Raw genomic sequence first — 24,768 nt, forward strand, 5'->3', positions numbered from 1 at the left:
ACACTCGTAATTTAGGTGTTTCAGATAGGAAAAGAGTAAAGAACACCACATAAATGTCACTGCCTGAACATATATTTTATTTTAAATATGACCAATAAAGTGAAGTGGCAAGCAGAATACAGAATCGGTATACAATGCGTTTATACAGATCCTTCCAGACATCATGTGAAACGATAGAAACCGTACTTGTAAATGTTTCTAAACTTAAACTATATTAGGCCATTGGTTTGTCAGGGCACAGCACACAGTGACAGCCTTATACAGCATTGTGGCTTATTATCCATGCAGGCGAATATACACATACATGCACTGATAAGCGTGTCATTACAGTTTTGCTGTTTACTTTTGTCTTTAAAAAGCATTCACTACGTAACGCTAAGTTTAACAGGAGCAGATTAACCCATTTCTGTTACCCTCCGTAGTGAGGCTAGCGTAGGTTAAACAACGTGAAAATACCAACTTAAGAAGACAAAAAAATGCATTGCCGAGAGCAAACGCGCACTAAGGGAGATACCGTGTTGAAAGTGATCTCATTCCGTCTCACCGCTGCGACCCAGGCCATCCGACGCCTCTTCGTTACCTCCTCTACCTGCTGTCCATATCCTCTTTTCCAAGTGGGAAACAGAAAAAATCTCACGTTGTGCTCCACCTTTTTACCATTTCTACCATGTGTAAGGCACCATGTGCCTTAGTATGGCAGCCTCTCACACAGCACGGGTGTCCCATCTCACGAAAGACAATGCCGCAGGCTATCGCTCGGACTTGAACTGTATCCACCCAAAATGGCGATTCGACCCACAATGCACTGCGGCCATAGCGAAAAAGACCGATATACGCAGTGTCTACCGTAATTTATATATTTACAGTTGTGATTCGAATAAATACGAGTAAAGTCATTAATTGACCGAGTTGTCGTTTTTTTTAAAAAAAAATCTTCTCCTGTCTGCTATGTTGGTTGAATGCATAATCTATAAGACATAAACGGCTATGATAAATATCCATTATCGAATAGAAGCGGTCACCTGATTAGCGCGTGACGTGTGGGTAACATGGAGTCAGAGAAAACGGCGTCGCAATGCTAAGTTGGAGTATATGATCCCTGCATGACTTTTACGGATCTGTTGGGCAAGCCCGCAACTTTAAAAAATAGTTTGTAAGAGTAGAGCGCGATGGAGTACCAACTCCCTACGCTGCTTGTAATACGTGCAAAGTCAGTCAAATATGCACCTGACTCGGGGACGATTGGCGTGCAGAAACACACTTGTAGCAGCAGATCGCTTGGTAAACGAGTGCAGCCAAAATAACTGGTTTTGTGAAGTGAGAAGTTCCAGAAATTATGAAGATCAGGCTCAGGAACACGATGGCTCGCATGTGGGTGCAAGATTTGAGACCTTTTGTTTTTATAGAAGCACAAGGATTCATCGACATGGCGAAGGAGTTGCTTCACATCGCTGCGACTTATGGGACCAGCATTGAGATCAATGGGGTCTTAGCGAGTGCACAGAGTGTTTCTCGCCATCCAGAGAAGGATTATGAAAAAATAAACAAATTTGTAATAGAACGGCTCCAACAGGTATGCCTGCTTTCAATATATCTGGGCTACGTGTTGTAATTGTTATGCTTATCTAATGAAGTACACGTACTAGACTTGGAATAGGCTTCACTCTAGTACTTTGTCAGCTTTTAAGAGTGCTGGACCAATCATATAAATAACTCTGAACAGTATAATGATGGACCACACTTCGCTTATTAGTAATTTATTTTAGTGAAATGCAGATTATATTCAGTACACCTGTCACACAAACGCGTTTTCTCCTAATGCCTTCTTGAATCAGTGTGAACATGTGCGATCCTGCCCTATTCTGTTCAATCTTACGAAGTAAACATGCCTAAATATTTTCTGGTTAATGTGTTGTGTGACCAGTTAGCCGCGGGGAGCCCTCGAGTCACGCGGGAAGCTCGTCGCTGGGAGTCTGGCTGTGGGAACTAATTCTGTGCCTTTTTTACCAGAATAAACGGCTGTGCGAGCCGAAGTGGAAAGGTGTGCGGGTGACTATTTACCTAATAGTCCCCTAATGGAAGTAGTTAATAGTACTATTTATCTGCATAGCATGAATAACAATCTGACATATTTATTCTTATATTCATGATTAACAAATTATTAATTAATTACTCAGAAACTAGTTCCTCTGGATAAAGGTGTTATCAGTTGTCTGTGCATGAATAACTTGTGATTGAGTTAGTATTGCTGAGGTAAAGTAGACCCTTCCTTACCAAACACCAAGTAACTAAATCATTATACAATTATGATTCATTAAAAAACTGCTAACTAAACATTAAAATGTTGGTTATGTTACAAGTAAATTTCACCCAGGTGATCACAGGGATATGTGGGTTTCTGGGGTGTGAGGGTCAGGCCAGAATATATTGTGTGTATATGTCCAATTTATGGCACCATTCGTTAGACAGAGTCAAACTGTTGCTCTCAAACATTGTTCTCTTAATCACCTGAGTCAGTGTACTGTAGAAGGGATTAGGGCTGCAACGATTCATCGAGTAACTCGATTACAAAAAATCCTCGATGCGAATTCTTTGCTTCGATGCTTCAAAAAATGAAAAATGTCTAAAGTTTGGGACCATTTCAATCAAAAGAAAAGCGAACATACTGTACAGTGTGTCCATTGTAAAACCGAATTAGCTTACCACAATAGCACAATGTTAATGATTCAACATCTCAACAGAAAGCACCCAGTCTATGCATGCAGTCCACAGAGCAGAGCCAGCATACAAAGTAAGCGAGAGCGCTTCACTCACATTGGCCGCTAAAACAGACATGCGATAGAAACGTATTTATGGGCATATGTGTGAATAAAAAAGTATAACGAGATTCAGCCCAAGCAGTCCTTATTTTCCTCAATAAATACACTGATACAACAACAGTGAAAATGATGCTGTCGTAGTTAATTAACATGGAGCTGGAGCCTGTCTGTATACTAAGAGCAAAGAGACGGTTCCGTTACAGAGATGGTGAACTCAGGTGCAGTGAAGGAAAACAACAGCAGTGCTTGTAATCTCTACAAAACCTGTACTGGTAAAGAGCTGGCGAGAGTCTGTAATCAAACCTGCTGTTCAACAAGCTGAAAGGTGAAGAAAAGCGATGTTTTCAGCTGCTCCCATCCACCGCCGTTTGTCTTCCACAGCAGCAAAGCTACAGTAAAGCTATACAAGTTAAAATAGAAGCTGTTTGTATGCAGATAAACTGTTAGCTTAGTTTGACACAATATTTAAATTTGGCAACTTGCAGCAGGCTGACAGCAGCCGTCACACTTTGTCGCAATGATACCTGAAGCATGCAGGAGTGAGTCTAAGGGGGAGCATGGGGTGTTGTCAGCTAGATCTGTTTCAAGGCCTTAGTAATATTACTCTGTAGCTTGATTAATATGAATAATATTACATAATTATATTTATAATATATTTCTATTATTATAACATAAACATTAGACCATAACACCCCCCCCCCCCAACAGCCTTGGGCCAGTGAGTCTCTGAGACACTGAATTATCGAACCGCCACATGCTCCTTTAAAGGCTTACATACACACTCATTCTCTAACACACTTAAACACACACACACTCATTCTCTAACAGACTTAAACACACACACTCTTACTCACATTCACTTACACACACGAACATGAGCACAGCATTCCTATCTCATCCAGGAGATACAATCCTGTCAGAACTTTATTATGCCTCCTATAAATGTACAAGAACACAGACAGTAAAGGGCATTTTAATTTATGCCTTAATTTAAGATATATGTATACTTTTATTTGACATCATTTTATTTATTTTTGCATTTAAGAAAGTGTTTTCTTTTAAAAAGCAAAACAAATATGTACATAAATGCACTAAAAGGGTTTAATTCTTTTGTCAGTTGTTTTATGGAGTTCAGTCATTAAAAATGTTCCTACAATGGATGGTACTTGCACTCCGTGGTAGAATACGGCAACTGTGAGACACTGTGCAATATTTGTAGCCGGGAGAAGCGCAATTTCGTTCTACTATGCACTCTGGAATTGTATGGTCCGAATGACAATAAAGTTCACTTTGACTTTTCACCGCTCCATCCGACGCTTGGCATTGTGCTTGGTGATGTGAGGCTTGCATGAGCTGCTCGGCCATGGAAGCCTGTTCCATGAAGTACAGTTTGTGTGTTGGAGTTCAGGCCAGAGGAAGCTTGGAAATCTGCAGTTATTGAGTCAGCAGAGCGTTGGCGACTTTTACACACCGTGCACCTCAGCACTTGCTGACCCCGCTCTGTTACTTCTCGTGGTCTGCCACTTTATATATATTTATTTATATTTCACAACCGTCACCATCGTCATCATTTTCTGTTTGCTGCTTCCAATGAAGGCTGCAATTTTACTATAACCTGACATAATGCAGTTATCCTCAGTTTGATTTAATGTATAAAAGCACTCGGTGGTCAGAGTGACTAATCTGTGAAAGCCAGTTTATTTTTCCAAACAGTAGAATGAAAAAAGTTTTAAAACTAAGTGATTATAAGAGAAAAACAATAAGGTGTCAAGAGAGAGGAGTGAAGAACAGAGTGAAAGAGAAGAAGCACAAGGGTCAAATAGACCCCAACTTTGCTCTTCTTTGATATCATCTTGTCTTTAGTAACTAACGTGTTCCTGTTGACCAGCCGAGAACTGTAGCCCCTTACTGTTAAAAAAAAAAAACATTCCTTTTCCTGAACTAGTACTACATAGTGCATAGAGCTAAGATCCAACCCCCATAGATGCTGAGCTAATTGTTTCATTTGATCAAATGACCAGGGAGATAATTGCTTTAATCTGGCATTAACCGCATAATCAGTGATGTGCTATTATCTAACCTGAATAACCTGCAGAGAAAACTCCAGCTGGGCAAATGGAGGATCCAGGACTATAATCTGTGCAGATTGTTATTAAATGAGCTTAATGGCTAAGGGCAATTCCCAAACATGTTGAGTGAAAACTGCTGTAAGTGAAAGTAATATTTCCCCTTGGGGAGGCACCCTACCTTGAACTGTGGCTTCCTGTTTTTTGTTAAGCTACAGAGTCTTATATAACGCATTAATCCAGCCATGAAAGTGCCTCAGTTAATCAAAAATATACATTATTGCGCAACAATACTTTCCCTGTTATTCATTATTAATTTCTTCATCCATAATTAAATTACAGTTATTGTGGGTAATACGAAACAATTTAACTTGAAGTTGTCTCAAACCACATTTCTATGAGTTTTATAGTTAAAATAGCCAATAAAAGACAGATACAATTTTCCAATAAGGAGGTAATATAAAGCTATTTCCATATTGATTTGAGGGTGTGTAAGAACTCCCATAAACAAGATTGATTGTGGTTATTATTTAACAAATCATAGGGCAGATACAGAAACGCATTGAACATGTGACTATCCCTTGATGTTACGCATCTTCAGCGAACCTGTAGCCAGCTTTTTTTTTCCTTTGAAGGTACATGAAGGCGTCTTGTGGGCTCACAATCTACAGGATGGAAGGTGGGGGTCAGGAGCAGTGTCATTTGTGCAGCAGGTATGAATGGGAAGGACCCGGATGGATCAGACCTTGGCGATGGACATTGGCGTTGGGAACATGGAAGGTTTCTGGCTGGTAAAGAGGCGGAGCTAGTGTGGGAATGCATATGAGAGTGAATGTTGTGTGAGTGTGCCCTGCGATGGGCTGGCCCCCCATCCTGGGTTGTTCCCTGCCTCGTGCCCATTGTTTCCGGGATAGGCTCCAGACCCCCCGTGACCCAGTAGGATAAGCGGTTTGGAAAATGGATGGATGGATGGATATTCTCCCCCTAATTTCCACTTATGGCCACGAGTTCTAGTATTTAAACTAATATTGAAATAACCATTTGGCTGAACCGCATCCAGACCCGTTAGAATCTTATATAACTGGATCACGTCCCCCTTTAGTCTCCTTTGCTCGAGGCTAAACAGATTCAGCTCAGCTAACCTCTACTCATAAGACATTCCTCTAAGACCAGGAATCATTCTTGTAGCCTTACCTTTTCCACGGAAGCAATGCCCTTCTTAAGGTATGGTGACCAAACCTGCATAGAATATTCTAGGTGGGGTCTTACCAAGGAATTATACAATCGTAGCATCACTTCCCTTGTCTTAAACTCCACATACCTAGAGATGTAACCCAACATCCTCATACACTGAAGAGAGTGGGACATGGAAGCATCAACATACACACCGATGTCTTTCTCATAATCAGCTACCTTTATTTCAGTGGAACCCATAAAATATCTGTACTTTATATTTCTGCTCCCTGCATGGATTACCTTACATTTATCTACGTTAAATTTCATCTGCCAGGTATCAGCCCAGTCGCTAATTAAATCCAGATCCCGTTGTAGCTTTGCTGCTGCTAGATCAGTATCTGCTACATCACCCACCTTGGTATCGTCTGCAAATTTAACCAGTTTACTGTACGTATTGGTGTCAGTATCGTTAATTTAAATCAGGCACAATAGTGGTCCTAAAATTGAACCCTGCGGCGGTACCCTGCTATGAACGCAGGCCCACTGTGACATTGTGCTACTAATAACTACTAACTGCTTCCTGTCAGATACCCAGTTTTCAATCCATGCTGCTAGAGTTCCTAGAATCCCTGCAGCTTTGTATTCTGGAGGTTGTGGGCAAAACGCAGGGAACAGCCCAGGATGGGGCGCCAACCCATTGCAGAATATTAGGTACCTTCCAAAGATATTTTAGCAAAATGTCCAATGGTTCAGAATGCAGATGAGGACCTTTGGGGCAGATTATCCTATTTTTAAAAAGTAGGACCAGGACAATTATCACAACTCTCAGCCTGCCTAGAAAAAGCTAGAGAAGTACTGTAGAGCAGGAATGTGCGGGGCAGGGTGTTTGAAAACCAGAGGCATAACGGAGGGTTAGCGTTAGGGTTAACCCTAACCCACCCCTAGAAAGAATGGATTTATCGTAGACCCACTTAAAAATTTTCGAAAATGTGCATGTGTCAGACGAGAAGTGCATATATGCAGTTATACGGTATAACAGTATACCCACCTACCAAGACAGCATTACACCACTGCCGAGCACCTTCCTGTTCTGCCTCCTTAATGTGAACTCGTGTCTGAGTTTTTAAGGTACCGAGTTCCCCTTTTTTAAAAGGTTTCCACAAACACTTGAGAGAAAAGAAGAGTGTGAACTGGATAAAGTTTAAGAAACTGCTGTGATACCCTTAAAGAACACAGATCTTTGAAGTGCATTCATTGAGAATAAATGAAGCAGCCATGGATAAAACCATTAATATAAGCAAAGGATAAATCCTGCTTAGAATCAATATTTTATCTGTCCTGATGCCAACAGAACAGCGACAAGTTACAGTTGTGCGATGTACATAAATACAACCAGACAACAATACAGTAGGGTGCAAGATTTTACTGAAAGCACATTTTATTTACAATATACTGCAACTGACCACGGGGCGGCATGGTGGTTGCAGTGGTTAGCACTGTTGCCTCACACCTCTGGGACCTGGGTTCGAGTCTCCGCCTGGGTCACATGTGTGCGGAGTTTGCATGTTCTCCCCATGTCGTCGTGGGGCTTCCTCCGGGTACTCCGGATTCCCCCCACAGTCCAAAAACATGCTGAGGCTACCACGACCCAGTAGGATAAGCGGTTTGGAAGATGGATGGATGGATGGATGGATGGATAGATAGATGTAACTGACCACAGGGTAGCCAGAGTTGTTGCTCCTTCGCAGGGTTACGGGGATATTTACATCCCATAAGAGCAGCCCAAAAATTAGGCTGCAAAGAGGCTGCGGAGGAGGACTTTGGCTGCCCTTGGTCTGGTGGTAGGAGAAAATGGATGGATGGATGTAACTAGCCACAGTTCTTACTCCTTCGCAGGGTTACGGGGATATCTTCATCCCATAAGTGCAGCCCAAAAATTAGGCTGCAAAGAGGCTGCGGAGGAGGACTTTGGCTGCCCTTGGTCTGGTGGTAGGAGAAAATGGATGGATGGATGTAACCAGCCACAGTTCTTACTCCTTCGCAGGGTTACGGGGATATCTTAATCCCATAAGAGCAGCCCAAAAATTAGGCTGCAAAGAGGCTGCGGAGGAGGACTTTGGCTGCCCTTGGTCTGGTGGTAGGAGACAGTCCTAGGTTGGACATGGAGCCCGTCGTTTCTTGATATTCTGTAGTGAACAGAGCCAACACCAACCATCAGACTAGTGTTACCTGAAGCATAATAAACTCCTAATACGTCCGGCACCTTTTTAACTCCTCAAAACCAAGCCTAGTACCTTGAGCAGCATCTTTGGGATCTTCCAGAAGGATCTGAAGAAAGAAACGATCCTCCCATGTCTGCTGCCCGAATTGATATCTGGGGCCTCGGGGTCTCCTTCACCGTCTGCACCACCTGAAAACAATAATGCAGGGTGAGTATACAGGCCTTTTTACCACTTTCCATTACCTTCTTCTTGAGCTTGGGCCATGGGCATATGCTAATCACTCTGTTGAAAGGTGTGCGATCCGCAGGTGATGCAGTACCTGTCGCAGCTGCTGTGGCTGGGCTGCAGCACGTATCCTGGACCGCAGGTGTGCATGGTTCCTCACCATGCGGTAAGTTGCGGTCCAGGTGGAGGAACTTTAAGGAAATATTTTTGAGCAGAGCCTGGCCAGACTCACTCAGTTTATCAGCCATCGGCAGAACAACAAAGCACCTTGTCTTGCTTCTATGTATTCTGAAGCAGACACTATCTGCTTTACCCTGCTCTTCAAAGTGCACCTCCACGTGCCAGACTGCATTAATTTTGCTGCACATTTTAGTGTTTGAAAGATTATTTTAAATAATAAGATCACTAATCTTTATTATCTTATTCAGAGAAGTGTAGGTAACAGAACTAGACACAGTGCTATAAGATATCGTACTGACACTCGGGAACTGCGCCTCAGAATTTATACACGGCTATTGCTTACGTAGTCTTGGAACGTACAATCGTCTCCATGGAAATAGAATTCAGCGGGACAGCCAATGAGATACCTAGCTACTGCAGCCAATGAAATGCCTAGTTGTGACAGCGATGGCGTGCCTACGGGAAGTTTAACATAATAAAATTTCCATCCTCACAATGACTTTCTTTTCAGTCGGAATGGATCCAATAACAAGGTCTCCTGTACCGACGTTAATAATATGTTCCGGCCAAACAACCGTGACGACAAAAATCGGCCACGGTCTTACAATGAGCAATTTTCATTACCAAAACACACTCGTAATTTAGGTGTTTCAGATAGGAAAAGAGTAAAGAACACCACATAAATGTCACTGCCTGAACATATATTTTATATATGACCAATAAAGTGAAGTGGCAAGCAGAATACAGAATCGGTATACAATGCGTTTATACAGATCCTTCCAGACATCATGTGAAACGATAGAAACCGTACTTGTAAATGTTTCTAAACTTAAACTATATTAGGCCATTGGTTTGTCAGGGCACAGCACACAGTGACAGCCTTATACAGCATTGTGGCTTATTATCCATGCAGGCGAATATACACATACATGCACTGATAAGCGTGTCATTACAGTTTTGCTGTTTACTTTTGTCTTTAAAAAGCATTCACTACGTAACGCTAAGTTTAACAGGAGCAGATTAACCCATTTCTGTTACCCTCCGTAGTGAGGCTAGCGTAGGTTAAACAACGTGAAAATACCAACTTAAGAAGACAAAAAAATGCATTGCCGAGAGCAAACGCGCACTAAGGGAGATACCGTGTTGAAAGTGATCTCATTCCGTCTCACCGCTGCGACCCAGGCCATCCGACGCCTCTTCGTTACCTCCTCTACCTGCTGTCCATATCCTCTTTTCCAAGTGGGAAACAGAAAAAATCTCACGTTGTGCTCCACCTTTTTACCATTTCTACCATGTGCCTTAGTATGGCAGCCTCTCACACAGCACGGGTGTCCCATCTCACGAAAGACAATGCCGCAGGCTATCGCTCGGACTTGAACTGTATCCACCCAAAATGGCGATTCGACCCACAATGCACTGCGGCCATAGCGAAAAAGACCGATATACGCAGTGTCTACCGTAATTTATATATTTACAGTTGTGATTCGAATAAATACGAGTAAAGTCATTAATTGACCGAGTTGTCGTTTTTTTAAAAAAAAAAAAAATCTTCTCCTGTCTGCTATGTTGGTTGAATGCATAATCTATAAGACATAAACGGCTATGATAAATATCCATTATCGAATAGAAGCGGTCACCTGATTAGCGCGTGACGTGTGGGTAACATAGAGTCAGAGAAAACGGCGTCGCAATGCTAAGTTGGAGTATATGATCCCTGCATGACTTTTACGGATCTGTTGGGCAAGCCCGCAACTTTAAAAAATAGTTTGTAAGAGTAGAGCGCGATGGAGTACCAACTCCCTACGCTGCTTGTAATACGTGCAAAGTCATAGTCAAATATGCACCTGACTCGGGGACGATTGGCGTGCAGAAACACACTTGTAGCAGCAGATCGCTTGGTAAACGAGTGCAGCCAAAATAACTGGTTTTGTGAAGAGTTTTTCTCGCCATCCAGAGAAGGATTATGAAAAAATAAACAAATTTGTAATAGAACGGCTCCAACAGGTATGCCTGCTTTCAATATATCTGGGCTACGTGTTGTAATTGTTATGCTTATCTAATGAAGTACACGTACTAGACTTGGAATAGGCTTCACTCTAGTACTTTGTCAGCTTTTAAGAGTGCTGGACCAATCATATAAATAACTCTGAACAGTATAATGATGGACCACACTTCGCTTATTAGTAATTTATTTTAGTGAAATGCAGATTATATTCAGTACACCTGTCACACAAACGCGTTTTCTCCTAATGCCTTCTTGAATCAGTGTGAACATGTGCGATCCTGCCCTATTCTGTTCAATCTTACGAAGTAAACATGCCTAAATATTTTCTGGTTAATGTGTTGTGTGACCAGTTAGCCGCGGGGAGCCCTCGAGTCACGCGGGAAGCTCGTCGCTGGGAGTCTGGCTGTGGGAACTAATTCTGTGCCTTTTTTACCAGAATAAACGGCTGTGCGAGCCGAAGTGGAAAGGTGTGCGGGTGACTATTTACCTAATAGTCCCCTAATGGAAGTAGTTAATAGTACTATTTATCTGCATAGCATGAATAACAATCTGACATATTTATTCTTATATTCATGATTAACAAATTATTAATTAATTACTCAGAAACTAGTTCCTCTGGATAAAGGTGTTATCAGTTGTCTATGCATGAATAACTTGTGATTGAGTTAGTATTGCTGAGGTAAAGTAGACCCTTCCTTACCAAACACCAAGTAACTAAATCATTATACAATTATGATTCATTAAAAAACTGCTAACTAAACATTAAAATGTTGGTTATGTTACAAGTAAATTTCACCCAGGTGATCACAGGGATATGTGGGTTTCTGGGGTGTGAGGGTCAGGCCAGAATATATTGTGTGTATATGTCCAATTTATGGCACCATTCGTTAGACAGAGTCAAACTGTTGCTCTCAAACATTGTTCTCTTAATCACCTGAGTCAGTGTACTGTAGAAGGGATTAGGGCTGCAACGATTCATCGAGTAACTCGATTACAAAAAATCCTCGATGCGAATTCTTTGCTTCGATGCTTCAAAAAATGAAAAATGTCTAAAGTTTGGGACCATTTCAATCAAAAGAAAAGCGAACATACTGTACAGTGTGTCCATTGTAAAACCGAATTAGCTTACCACAATAGCACAATGTTAATGATTCAACATCTCAACAGAAAGCACCCAGTCTATGCATGCAGTCCACAGAGCAGAGCCAGCATACAAAGTAAGCGAGAGCGTTTCACTCACATTGGCCGCTAAAACAGACATGCGATAGAAACGTATTTATGGGCATATGTGTGAATAAAAAAGTATAACGAGATTCAGCCCAAGCAGTCCTTATTTTCCTCAATAAATACACTGATACAACAACAGTGAAAATGATGCTGTCGTAGTTAATTAACATGGAGCTGGAGCCTGTCTGTATACTAAGAGCAAAGAGACGGTTCCGTTACAGAGATGGTGAACTCAGGTGCAGTGAAGGAAAACAACAGCAGTGCTTGTAATCTCTACAAAACCTGTACTGGTAAAGAGCTGGCGAGAGTCTGTAATCAAACCTGCTGTTCAACAAGCTGAAAGGTGAAGAAAAGCGATGTTTTCAGCTGCTCCCATCCACCGCCGTTTGTCTTCCACAGCAGCAAAGCTACAGTAAAGCTATACAAGTTAAAATAGAAGCTGTTTGTATGCAGATAAACTGTTAGCTTAGTTTGACACAATATTTAAATTTGGCAACTTGCAGCAGGCTGACAGCAGCCGTCACACTTTGTCGCAATGATACCTGAAGCATGCAGGAGTGAGTCTAAGGGGGAGCATGGGGTGTTGTCAGCTAGATCTGTTTCAAGGCCTTAGTAATATTACTCTGTAGCTTGATTAATATGAATAATATTACATAATTATATTTATAATATATTTCTATTATTATAACATAAACATTAGACCATAACACCCCCCCCCCCAACAGCCTTGGGCCAGTGAGTCTCTGAGACACTGAATTATCGAACCGCCACATGCTCCTTTAAAGGCTTACATACACAGTCATTCTCTAACACACTTAAACACACACACACTCATTCTCTAACAGACTTAAACACACACACTCTTACTCACATTCACTTACACACACGAACATGAGCACAGCATTCCTATCTCATCCAGGAGATACAATCCTGTCAGAACTTTTTTATGCCTCCTATAAATGTACAAGAACACAGACAGTAAAGGGCATTTTAATTTATGCCTTAATTTAAGATATATGTATACTTTTATTTGACATCATTTTATTTATTTTTGCATTTAAGAAAGTGTTTTCTTTTAAAAAGCAAAACAAATATGTACATAAATGCACTAAAAGGGTTTAATTCTTTTGTCAGTTGTTTTATGGAGTTCAGTCATTAAAAATGTTCCTACAATGGATGGTACTTGCACTCCGTGGTAGAATACGGCAACTGTGAGACACTGTGCAATATTTGTAGCCGGGAGAAGCGCAATTTCGTTCTACTATGCACTCTGGAATTGTATGGTCCGAATGACAATAAAGTTCACTTTGACTTTTCACCGCTCCATCCGACGCTTGGCATTGTGCTTGATGTGAGGCTTGCATGAGCTGCTCGGCCATGGAAGCCTGTTCCATGAAGTACAGTTTGTGTGTTGGAGTTCAGGCCAGAGGAAGCTTGGAAATCTGCAGTTATTGAGTCAGCAGAGCGTTGGCGACTTTTACACACCGTGCACCTCAGCACTTGCTGACCCCGCTCTGTTACTTCACGTGGTCTGCCACTTTATATATATTTATTTATATTTCACAACCGTCACCATCGTCATTATTTTCTGTTTGCTGCTTCCAATGAAGGCTGCAATTTTACTATAACCTGACATAATGCAGTTATCCTCAGTTTGATTTAATGTATAAAAGCACTCGGTGTTCAGAGTGACTAATCTGTGAAAGTTTATTTTTCCAAACAGTAGAATGTAAAAAGTTTTAAAACTAAGTGATTATAAGAGAAAAACAATAAGGTGTCAAGAGAGAGGAGTGAAGAACAGAGTGAAAGAGAAGAAGCACAAGGGTCAAATAGACCCCAACTTTGCTCTTCTTTGATATCATCTTGTCTTTAGTAACTAACGTGTTCCTGTTGACCAGCCGAGAACTGTAGCCCCTTACTGTTAAAAAAAAAAAACATTCCTTTTCCTGAACTAGTACTACATAGTGCATAGAGCTAAGATCCAACCCCCATAGATGCTGAGCTAATTGTTTCATTTGATCAAATGACCAGGGAGATAATTGCTTTAATCTGGCATTAACCGCATAATCAGTGATGTGCTATTATCTAACCTGAATAACCTGCAGAGAAAACTCCAGCTGGGCAAATGGAGGATCCAGGACTATAATCTGTGCAGATTGTTATTAAATGAGCTTAATGGCTAAGGGCAATTCCCAAACATGTTGAGTGAAAACTGCTGTAAGTGAAAGTAATATTTCCCCTTGGGGAGGCACCCAACCTTGAACTGTGGCTTCCTGTTTTTTGTTAAGCTACAGAGTCTTATATAACGCATTAATCCAGCCATGAAAGTGCCTCAGTTAATCAAAAATATACATTATTGCGCAACAATACTTTCCCTGTTATTCATTATTAATTTCTTCATCCATAATTAAATTACAGTTATTGTGGGTAATACGAAACAATTTAACTTGAAGTTGTCTCAAACCACATTTCTATGAGTTTTATAGTTAAAATAGCCAATAAAAGACAGATACAATTTTCCAATAAGGAGGTAATATAAAGCTATTTCCATATTGATTTGAGGGTGTGTAAGAACTCCCATAAACAAGATTGATTGTGGTTATTATTTAACAAATCATAGGGCAGATACAGAAACGCATTGAACATGTGACTATCCCTTGATGTTACGCATCTTCAGCGAACCTGTAGCCAGCTTTTTTTTTCCTTTGAAGGTACATGAAGGCGTCTTGTGGGCTCACAATCTACAGGATGGAAGGTGGGGGTCAGGAGCAGTGTCATTTGTGCAGCAGGTATGAATGGGAAGGACCCGGATGGATCAGACCTTGGCGATGGACATTGGCGTTGGGAACATGGAAGGTTTCTGGCTGGTAAAGAGGCGGAGCTAGTGTGGGAATGCATATGAGAGTGAATGTTGTGTGAGTGTGCCCTGCGATGGGCTGGCCCCCCATCCTGGGTTGTTCCCTGCCTCGTGCCCATTGTTTCCGGGATAGGCTCCAGACCCCCCGTGACCCAGTAGGATAAGCGGTTTGGAAAATGGATGGATGGATGGATATTCTCCCCCTAATTTCCACTTATGGCCACGAGTTCTAGTATTTAAACTAATATTGAAATAACCATTTGGCTGAACCGCATCCAGACCCGTTAGAATCTTATATAACTGGATCACGTCCCCCTTTAGTCTCCTTTGCTCGAGGCTAAACAGATTCAGCTCAGCTAACCTCTACTCATAAGACATTCCTCTAAGACCAGGAATCATTCTTGTAGCCTTACCTTTTCCACGGAAGCAATGCCCTTCTTAAGGTATGGTGACCAAACCTGCATAGAATATTCTAGGTGGGGTCTTACCAAGGAATTATACAATCGTAGCATCACTTCCCTTGTCTTAAACTCCACATACCTAGAGATGTAACCCAACATCCTCATACACTGAAGAGAGTGGGACATGGAAGCATCAACATACACACCGATGTCTTTCTCATAATCAGCTACCTTTATTTCAGTGGAACCCATAAAATATCTGTACTTTATATTTCTGCTCCCTGCATGGATTACCTTACATTTATCTACGTTAAATTTCATCTGCCAGGTATCAGCCCAGTCGCTAATTAAATCCAGATCCCGTTGTAGCTTTGCTGCTGCTAGATCAGTATCTGCTACATCACCCACCTTGGTATCGTCTGCAAATTTAACCAGTTTACTGTACGTATTGGTGTCAGTATCGTTAATTTAAATCAGGCACAATAGTGGTCCTAAAATTGAACCCTGCGGCGGTACCCTGCTATGAACGCAGGCCCACTGTGACATTGTGCTACTAATAACTACTAACTGCTTCCTGTCAGATACCCAGTTTTCAATCCATGCTGCTAGAGTTCCTAGAATCCCTGCAGCTTTGTATTCTGGAGGTTGTGGGCAAAACGCAGGGAACAGCCCAGGATGGGGCGCCAACCCATTGCAGAATATTAGGTACCTTCCAAAGATATTTTAGCAAAATGTCCAATGGTTCAGAATGCAGATGAGGACCTTTGGGGCAGATTATCCTATTTTTAAAAAGTAGGACCAGGACAATTATCACAACTCTCAGCCTGCCTAGAAAAAGCTAGAGAAGTACTGTAGAGCAGGAATGTGCGGGGCAGGGTGTTTGAAAACCAGAGGCATAACGGAGGGTTAGCGTTAGGGTTAACCCTAACCCACCCCTAGAAAGAATGGATTTATCGTAGACCCACTTAAAAATTTTCGAAAATGTGCATGTGTCAGACGAGAAGTGCATATATGCAGTTATACGGTATAACAGTATACCCACCTACCAAGACAGCATTACACCACTGCCGAGCACCTTCCTGTTCTGCCTCCTTAATGTGAACTCGTGTCTGAGTTTTTAAGGTACCGAGTTCCCCTTTTTTAAAAGGTTTCCACAAACACTTGAGAGAAAAGAAGAGTGTGAACTGGATAAAGTTTAAGAAACTGCTGTGATACCCTTAAAGAACACAGATCTTTGAAGTGCATTCATTGAGAATAAATGAAGCAGCCATGGATAAAACCATTAATATAAGCAAAGGATAAATCCTGCTTAGAATCAATATTTTATCTGTCCTGATGCCAACAGAACAGCGACAAAAGTTACAGTTGTGCGATGTACATAAATACAACCAGACAACAATACAGTAGGGTGCAAGATTTTACTGAAAGCACATTTTATTTACAATATACTGCAACTGACCACGGGGCGGCATGGTGGTTGCAGTGGTTAGCACTGTTGCCTCACACCTCTGGGACCCGGGTTCGAGTCTCCGCCTGGGTCACATGTGTGCGGAGTTTGCATGTTCTCCCCATGTCGTCGTGGGGCTTCCTCCGGGTACTCCGGATTCCCCCCACAGTCCAAAAACATGCTGAGGCTACCACGACCCAGTAGGATAAGCGGTTTGGAAGATGGATGGATGGATGGATGGATAGATGTAACTGACCACAGGGTAGCCAGAGTTGTTGCTCCTTCGCAGGGTTACGGGGATATTTACATCCCATAAGAGCAGCCCAAAAATTAGGCTGCAAAGAGGCTGCGGAGGAGGACTTTGGCTGCCCTTGGTCTGGTGGTAGGAGAAAATGGATGGATGGATGTAACTAGCCACAGTTCTTACTCCTTCGCAGGGTTACGGGGATATCTTCATCCCATAAGTGCAGCCCAAAAATTAGGCTGCAAAGAGGCTGCGGAGGAGGACTTTGGCTGCCCTTGGTCTGGTGGTAGGAGAAAATGGATGGATGGATGTAACCAGCCACAGTTCTTACTCCTTCGCAGGGTTACGGGGATATCTTAATCCCATAAGAGCAGCCCAAAAATTAGGCTGCAAAGAGGCTGCGGAGGAGGACTTTGGCTGCCCTTGGTCTGGTGGTAGGAGACAGTCCTAGGTTGGACATGGAGCCCGTCGTTTCTTGATATTCTGTAGTGAACAGAGCCAACACCAACCATCAGACTAGTGTTACCTGAAGCATAATAAACTCCTAATACGTCCGGCACCTTTTTAACTCCTCAAAACCAAGCCTAGTACCTTGAGCAGCATCTTTGGGATCTTCCAGAAGGATCTGAAGAAAGAAACGATCCTCCCATGTCTGCTGCCCGAATTGATATCTGGGGCCTCGGGGTCTCCTTCACCGTCTGCACCACCTGAAAACAATAATGCAGGGTGAGTATACAGGCCTTTTTACCACTTTCCATTACCTTCTTCTTGAGCTTGGGCCATGGGCATATGCTAATCACTCTGTTGAAAGGTGTGCGATCCGCAGGTGATGCAGTACCTGTCGCAGCTGCTGTGGCTGGGCTGCAGCACGTATCCTGGACCGCAGGTGTGCATGGTTCCTCACCATGCGGTAAGTTGCGGTCCAGGTGGAGGAACTTTAAGGAAATATTTTTGAGCAGAGCCTGGCCAGACTCACTCAGTTTATCAGCCATCGGCAGAACAACAAAGCACCTTGTCTTGCTTCTATGTATTCTGAAGCAGACACTATCTGCTTTACCCTGCTCTTCAAAGTGCACCTCCACGTGCCAGACTGCATTAATTTTGCTGCACATTTTAGTGTTTGAAAGATTATTTTAAATAAGATCACTAATCTTTATTATCTTATTCAGAGAAGTGTAGGTAACAGAACTAGACACAGTGCTGCAAAATATCGTACTGACACTCGGGAACTGCGCCTCAGAATTTATACACGGCTATTGCTTACGTAGTCTTGGAACGTACAATCGTCTCCATGGAAATAGAATTCAGCGGGACAGCCAATGAGATACCTAGCTACAGCAGCCAATGAAATGCCTAGTTGTGACAGCGATGGCGTGCCTACGGGAAGTTTAACATAATAAAATTTCCATCCTCACAATGACTTTCTTTTCAGTCGGAATGGATCCAATAACAAGGTCTCCTGTACCGACGTTAATAATATGTTCCGGCCAAACAACCGTGACGACAAAAATCGGCCACGGTCTTACAATGAGCAATTTTCATTACCAAAACACACTCGTAATTTAGGTGTTTCAGATAGGAAAAGAGTAAAGAACACCACATAAATGTCACTGCCTGAACATATATTTTATTTTAAATATGACCAATAAAGTGAAGTGGCAAGCAGAATACAGAATCGGTATACAATGCGTTTATACAGATCCTCCCAGACATCATGTGAAACTATAGAAACCGTACTTGTAAATGTTTCTAAACTTAAACTATATTAGGCCATTGGTTTGTCAGGGCACAGCACACAGTGACAGCCTTATATAGCATTGTGGCTTATTATCCATGCAGGCGAATATACACATACATGCACTGATAAGCGTGTCATTACAGTTTTGCTGTTTACTTTTGTCTTAAACTTAGCGTTACGTAGTGAATGCTTTTTAAACAGGAGCAGATTAACCCATTTCTGTTACCCTCCGTAGTGAGGCTAGCGTAGGTTAAACAACGTGAAAATACCAACTTAAGAAGACAAAAAAATGCATATTCAGTAATACTACTTAAACAAAAAACATCTTACTTGCATCCATGAAAATGCCGAGAGCAAACGCGCACTAAGGGAGATACCGTGTTGAAAGTGATCTCATTCCGTCTCACCGCTGCGACCCAGGCCATCCGACGCCTCTTCGTTACCTCCTCTACCTGCTGTCCATATCCTCTTTTCCAAGTGGGAAACCGAAAAAATCTCACGTTGTGCTCCACCTTTTTACCATTTCTACCATGTGCCTTAGTATGGCAGCCTCTCACACAGCACGGGTGTCCCATCTCACGAAAGACAATGCCGCAGGCTATCGCTCGGACTTGAACTGTATCCACCCAAAATGGCGGTTCGACCCACAATGCACTGCGGCCATAGCGAAAAGACCGATGTACGCAGTGTCTACCGTAATTTATATATTTACAGTTGTGATTCGAATAAATACGAGTAAAGTCATTAATTGACCGAGTAGTCGTTTTTTTAAAAAAAAAATCTTCTCCTGTCTGCTATGTTGGTTGAATGCATAATCTATAAGACATAAACGGCTATGATAAATATCCATTATCGAATAGAAGCGGTCACCTGATTAGCGCGTGACGTGTGGGTAACATAGAGTCAGAGAAAACGGCGTCGCAATGCTAAGTTGGAGTATATGATCCCTGCATGACTTTTACGGATCTGTTGGGCAAGCCCGCAACTTTAAAAAATAGTTTGTAAGAGTAGAGCGCGATGGAGTACCAACTCCCTACGCTGCTTGTAATACGTGCAAAGTCATAGTCAAATATGCACCTGACTCGGGGACGATTGGCGTGCAGAAACACACTTGTAGCAGCAGATCGCTTGGTAAACGAGTGCAGCCAAAATAACTGGTTTTGTGAAGTGAGAAGTTCCAGAAATTATGAAGATCAGGCTCAGGAACACGATGGCTCGCATGTGGGTGCAAGATTTGAGACCTTTTGTTTTTATAGAAGCACAAGGATTCATCGACATGGCGAAGGAGTTGCTTCACATCGCTGCGACTTATGGGACCAGCATTGAGATCAATGGGGTCTTAGCGAGTGCACAGAGTGTTTCTCGCCATCCAGAGAAGGATTATGAATTATGATTATGAATTATGAAATATTCGCTTATTAGTAATTTATTTTAGTGAAATGCAGATTATATTCAGTACACCTGTCACACAAACGCGTTTTGTCCTAATGCCTTCTTGAATCAGTGTGAACATGTGCGATCCTGCCCTATTCTGTTCTATCTTACGAAGTAAACATGCCTAAATATTTTCTGGTTAATGTGTTGTGTGACCAGTTAGCCGCGGGGAGCCCTCGAGTCACGCGGGAAGCTCGTCGCTGGGAGTCTGGCTGTGGGAACTAATTCTGTGCCTTTTTTACCAGAATAAACGGCTGTGCGAGCCGAAGTGGAAAGGTGTGCGGGTGACTATTTACCTAATAGTCCCCTAATGGAAGTAGTTAATAGTACTATTTATCTGCATAGCATGAATAACAATCTGACATATTTATTCTTATATTCATGATTAACAAATTATTAATTAATTACTCAGAAACTAGTTCCTCTGGATAAAGGTGTTATCAGTTGTCTGTGCATGAATAACTTGTGATTGAGTTAGTATTGCTGAGGTAAAGTAGACCCTTCCTTACCAAACACCAAGTAACTAAATCATTATACAATTATGATTCATTAAAAAACTGCTAACTAAACATTAAAATGTTGGTTATGTTACAAGTAAATTTCACCCAGGTGATCACAGGGATATGTGGGTTTCTGGGGTGTGAGGGTCAGGCCAGAATATATTGTGTGTATATGTCCAATTTATGGCACCATTCGTTAGACAGAGTCAAACTGTTGCTCTCAAACATTGTTCTCTTAATCACCTGAGTCAGTGTACTGTAGAAGGGATTAGGGCTGCAACGATTCATCGAGTAACTCGATTACAAAAAATCCTCGATGCGAATTCTTTGCTTCGATGCTTCAAAAAATGAAAAATGTCTAAAGTTTGGGACCATTTCAATCAAAAGAAAAGCGAACATACTGTACAGTGTGTCCATTGTAAAACCGAATTAGCTTACCACAATAGCACAATGTTAATGATTCAACATCTCAACAGAAAGCACCCAGTCTATGCATGCAGTCCACAGAGCAGAGCCAGCATACAAAGTAAGCGAGAGCGCTTCACTCACATTGGCCGCTAAAACAGACATGCGATAGAAACGTATTTATGGGCATATGTGTGAATAAAAAAGTATAACGAGATTCAGCCCAAGCAGTCCTTATTTTCCTCAATAAATACACTGATACAACAACAGTGAAAATGATGCTGTCGTAGTTAATTAACATGGAGCTGGAGCCTGTCTGTATACTAAGAGCAAAGAGACGGTTCCGTTACAGAGATGGTGAACTCAGGTGCAGTGAAGGAAAACAACAGCAGTGCTTGTAATCTCTACTAAACCTGTACTGGTAAAGAGCTGGCGAGAGTCTGTAATCAAACCTGCTGTTCAACAAGCTGAAAGGTGAAGAAAAGCGATGTTTTCAGCTGCTCCCATCCACCGCCGTTTGTCTTCCACAGCAGCAAAGCTACAGTAAAGCTATACAAGTTAAAATAGAAGCTGTTTGTATGCAGATAAACTGTTAGCTTAGTTTGACACAATATTTAAATTTGGCAACTTGCAGCAGGCTGACAGCAGCCGTCACACTTTGTCGCAATGATACCTGAAGCATGCAGGAGTGAGTCTAAGGGGGAGCATGGGGTGTTGTCAGCTAGATCTGTTTCAAGGCCTTAATAATATTACTCTGTAGCTTGATTAATATGAATAATATTACATAATTATATTTATAATATATTTCTATTATTATAACACAAACATTAGACTATAACACCCCCCCTCCCCAACAGCCTTGGGCCAGTGAGTCTCTGAGACACTGAATTATCGAACCGCCACATGCTCCTTTAAAGGCTTACATACACAGTCATTCTCTAACACACTTAAACACACACACACTCATTCTCTAACACACTTAAACACACACACTCTTACTCACATTCACTTACACACACGAACATGAGCACAGCATTCCTATCTCATCCAGGAGATACAATCCTGTCTGAACTTTTTCATGCCTCCTATAAATGTACAAGAATACAGACAGTAAAGGCCATTTTAATTTATGCCTTAATTTAAGATATATGTATACTTTTATTTGACATCATTTTATTTATTTTTGCATTTAAGAAAGTTTTCTTTTAAAAAGCAAAACAAATATGTACATAAATGCACTAAAAGGGTTTAATTCTTTTGTCAGTTGTTTTATGGAGTTCAGTCATTAAAAATGTTCCTAAAATTGAAATCCGTGAGTTATTCATTTTAAGAGTAGTTAGAATTGCTCTTTAATAAGACAAGCATGTCTTATCCATTTACTAGATTAATTGATAGAATTACAGAAGGTAATTACAGAGCTGCAGCCCTAGAAGGGATAGATCAAACGGGCAGATTGTCACGATTTCAGATAAGGGGTGACCCAAGTGTAGGATGTGATTGAGCAGAACTGACGAAAGGACTAGACAGGATGCAACACGCTGACAGGTAACAATGGCAGAACGGGGAGTACAAACCTGGGAGACACTAATATACCTGACTAACAAGAGATCAAACACAAGGCAGCTGAGAGTGATTAACAGGAGGGCAGGGAAAGAGGTAAGACTAATGAGCCCCAGGTGTGGTTAATTTAGAGCCTCACACCAGGGGAAACAATGAGATCAGATAGGCAGGTTGGACGTGATACAGAAAGAGAGGGTTTGCAAAGTGATTTCATGCTCCCTTGGAAGAGTATTCTTAGTATTTTTACAATGAAAAAGTGCAGAAGTTTATTTTGATACGTGCTGTGGATGCTGTACTTTGTGGTTTATTTTTATACACTACAATTTGGTTATTTGGTATCTTATTTTAAAATACATTTTGATGTATCTTTGCCCTTTGCTTGGTATGGTGGGCTTGAAGTTACATCCATGAAACGGCAAGAGTGAGAAGCAGCGGCTCTACATCTTAGGTTATGGTATACGCTCTCAGAAAAGAGCGGATGGCTCCTTTTAGATGACCTGAGAGAAAAGGGTTTGAGAACATCAAGACCTTAAGAGCCTCGAGGTCTTGTTGACGAATGACAGTAACATGACATGACAGGACACGGGCAGATCAGTGTGGCGACAGCAGTTTTGTGGGCACTGAGGAGGTCTGTGATGGTAAGGCAGGAGATGAGTCATAAAACGAGACTCGCTGCTTGTCAGTCAATCTACATTCCTGTCCTCACCTCTGGACATTAACTCCATTTTATGTATTTATTAGATGCTTATGTCCAGACCGTCCCCGGAGCAAAGGGCTCTGCTCAAGGGCGCCGCCTGGAACTCATGCTGCTGATCTCAGCATTTGAACCGACTTCCCTCAGATCAGAGACCCAACCTCCCCCACTGTGTCCGCACACAATAACCAAACCAAAAGAATGAGCATGTTAGAGGCTGCTGCTCCAGAAGGAAAGATGTCAGGTGAGGATGGTTCCAGATAAAGGTTCTCCAGGCATGTCCCCCTATGCAGAGACCCCAGGAAAAAGCCAGGAGATGCTGGAGGGATGATATCTCCCCTTGGAACCACCTGAAGATCCCCCCCAGACACTAGAGTCTGTAGCCATGGAAACAGTGTCTGATCTGCTCTAACTTATTTGGCTCTTGTCCACCACAACCCTCAGAAAATGATGATAAACCACAACGTCAGTCATCAGCTTTTAGCGCCACCACTACAAGAATGCTGTGTTTAACCCTTATGTATTATTTTCACTCATGATTTTATCTAAACTGAGGTACAGGACCATCTGGAATTTATGGGCATCGAGAAATTAGTAGCAATGCAGGAAGTTGGCGTATTTGCAGACGAATTCATTTTAAAAAGTGCCTCTTTGAGAAGTAGGTCGAGAATGAAAAAAAAAATCTATTAAATCAGTTAAATGAACGGAAAATTCCCTTTTCTGGTATGTATTGTAGTTTGTTATTTCAACCAATAAGGTTAGGTCTGCAATTTTGTAGTAATGCGGTGACTTAGGTTTATGGCCAGGTACGTTACTGTGAAGTATTACTGTGCTTATTACTTTGACTACTGGGGAAAAGGAACAATGGTAACCGTATCATCTGGTATGTATGATTTTTATATATTACACCTTTCGCCAAAAATGTTTTTCCTAATCATCAAGTACTGTGAAGGCAAAATCAAAACCGTATTTGTTTTTGTATGAACCGTGCGCCAGATAGTTAACAGTGATTCCTACTTTGACTACTGGGGGAAAGGGACCATGGTCACCGTATCCTCAGGTATCACCCTTTTTTCGCTTTTTTAACATTTCGGCTATATAATTCGTAATTCTTGAAGTGTTGTGATTTCGCGATATAAAGTCTAAGGCACTAAACTTTAAGTATGGGTAGCTTGAGGTCCTGTATCATTGTGCCTATTATGATGCATTTGACTACTGGGGAAAAGGAACGACAGTAACCGTGACTTCAGGTAAGAAAATAAATGTAAACGTTTTAAATGAATATTTTTTTCGAAATGCCAATATTTTTCTATCAGGTTGTCCAAAAATTCATAATGTTTGCAAGTTGTGGCGTTATTGTTAGCGAATGCGTTTTTAGTGCTGGTCGACCATGGTGTTGTTTTACTGTGTAATGCTTTCGACTACTGGGGAAAGGGGACCATGGTCACCGTGACTTCAGGTAAGAAAAAATGTAGAATTTTGGGGGAAATGATCAGACTGTTGGATGTCACTTTGCAGTGAAATTTGCTATTTTTGTTTATTTGAAATTAACTCGATGCCATTATTTG

The 24,768-nt window shown here is 41.7% G+C and overlaps 1 protein-coding gene across 10 annotated transcripts in view; it reads left to right on the top strand.

Annotated features, from left to right (window-relative positions):
• The window catches only part of ighd (immunoglobulin heavy constant delta), a 93,608-nt gene that overhangs the window by 46,227 nt on the left and 22,613 nt on the right, over positions 1 to 24,768 (top strand). For 5 of the 10 annotated variants that reach the window (XM_049013542.1, XM_049013543.1, XM_049013544.1 and 2 more), the window contains exon 2: positions 24,039 to 24,083. In XM_049013542.1, the coding sequence (XP_048869499.1) occupies positions 24,065 to 24,083 (19 nt within the window). In that variant the 5' untranslated portion in view covers positions 24,039 to 24,064. Of the gene's footprint in view, positions 1 to 250; positions 266 to 9,563; positions 9,579 to 24,038; positions 24,084 to 24,166; positions 24,261 to 24,533; positions 24,660 to 24,768 lie in introns of those variants that run through there. The other 5 variants (XM_049013553.1, XM_049013539.1, XM_049013548.1 and 2 more) reach the window with 4 other exon arrangements.

The sequence above is a fragment of the Brienomyrus brachyistius genome, chromosome 5 (genome assembly GCF_023856365.1).
Source record: "Brienomyrus brachyistius isolate T26 chromosome 5, BBRACH_0.4, whole genome shotgun sequence".
In the NCBI taxonomy this organism is placed as follows: Eukaryota; Metazoa; Chordata; class Actinopteri; order Osteoglossiformes; family Mormyridae; genus Brienomyrus; species Brienomyrus brachyistius.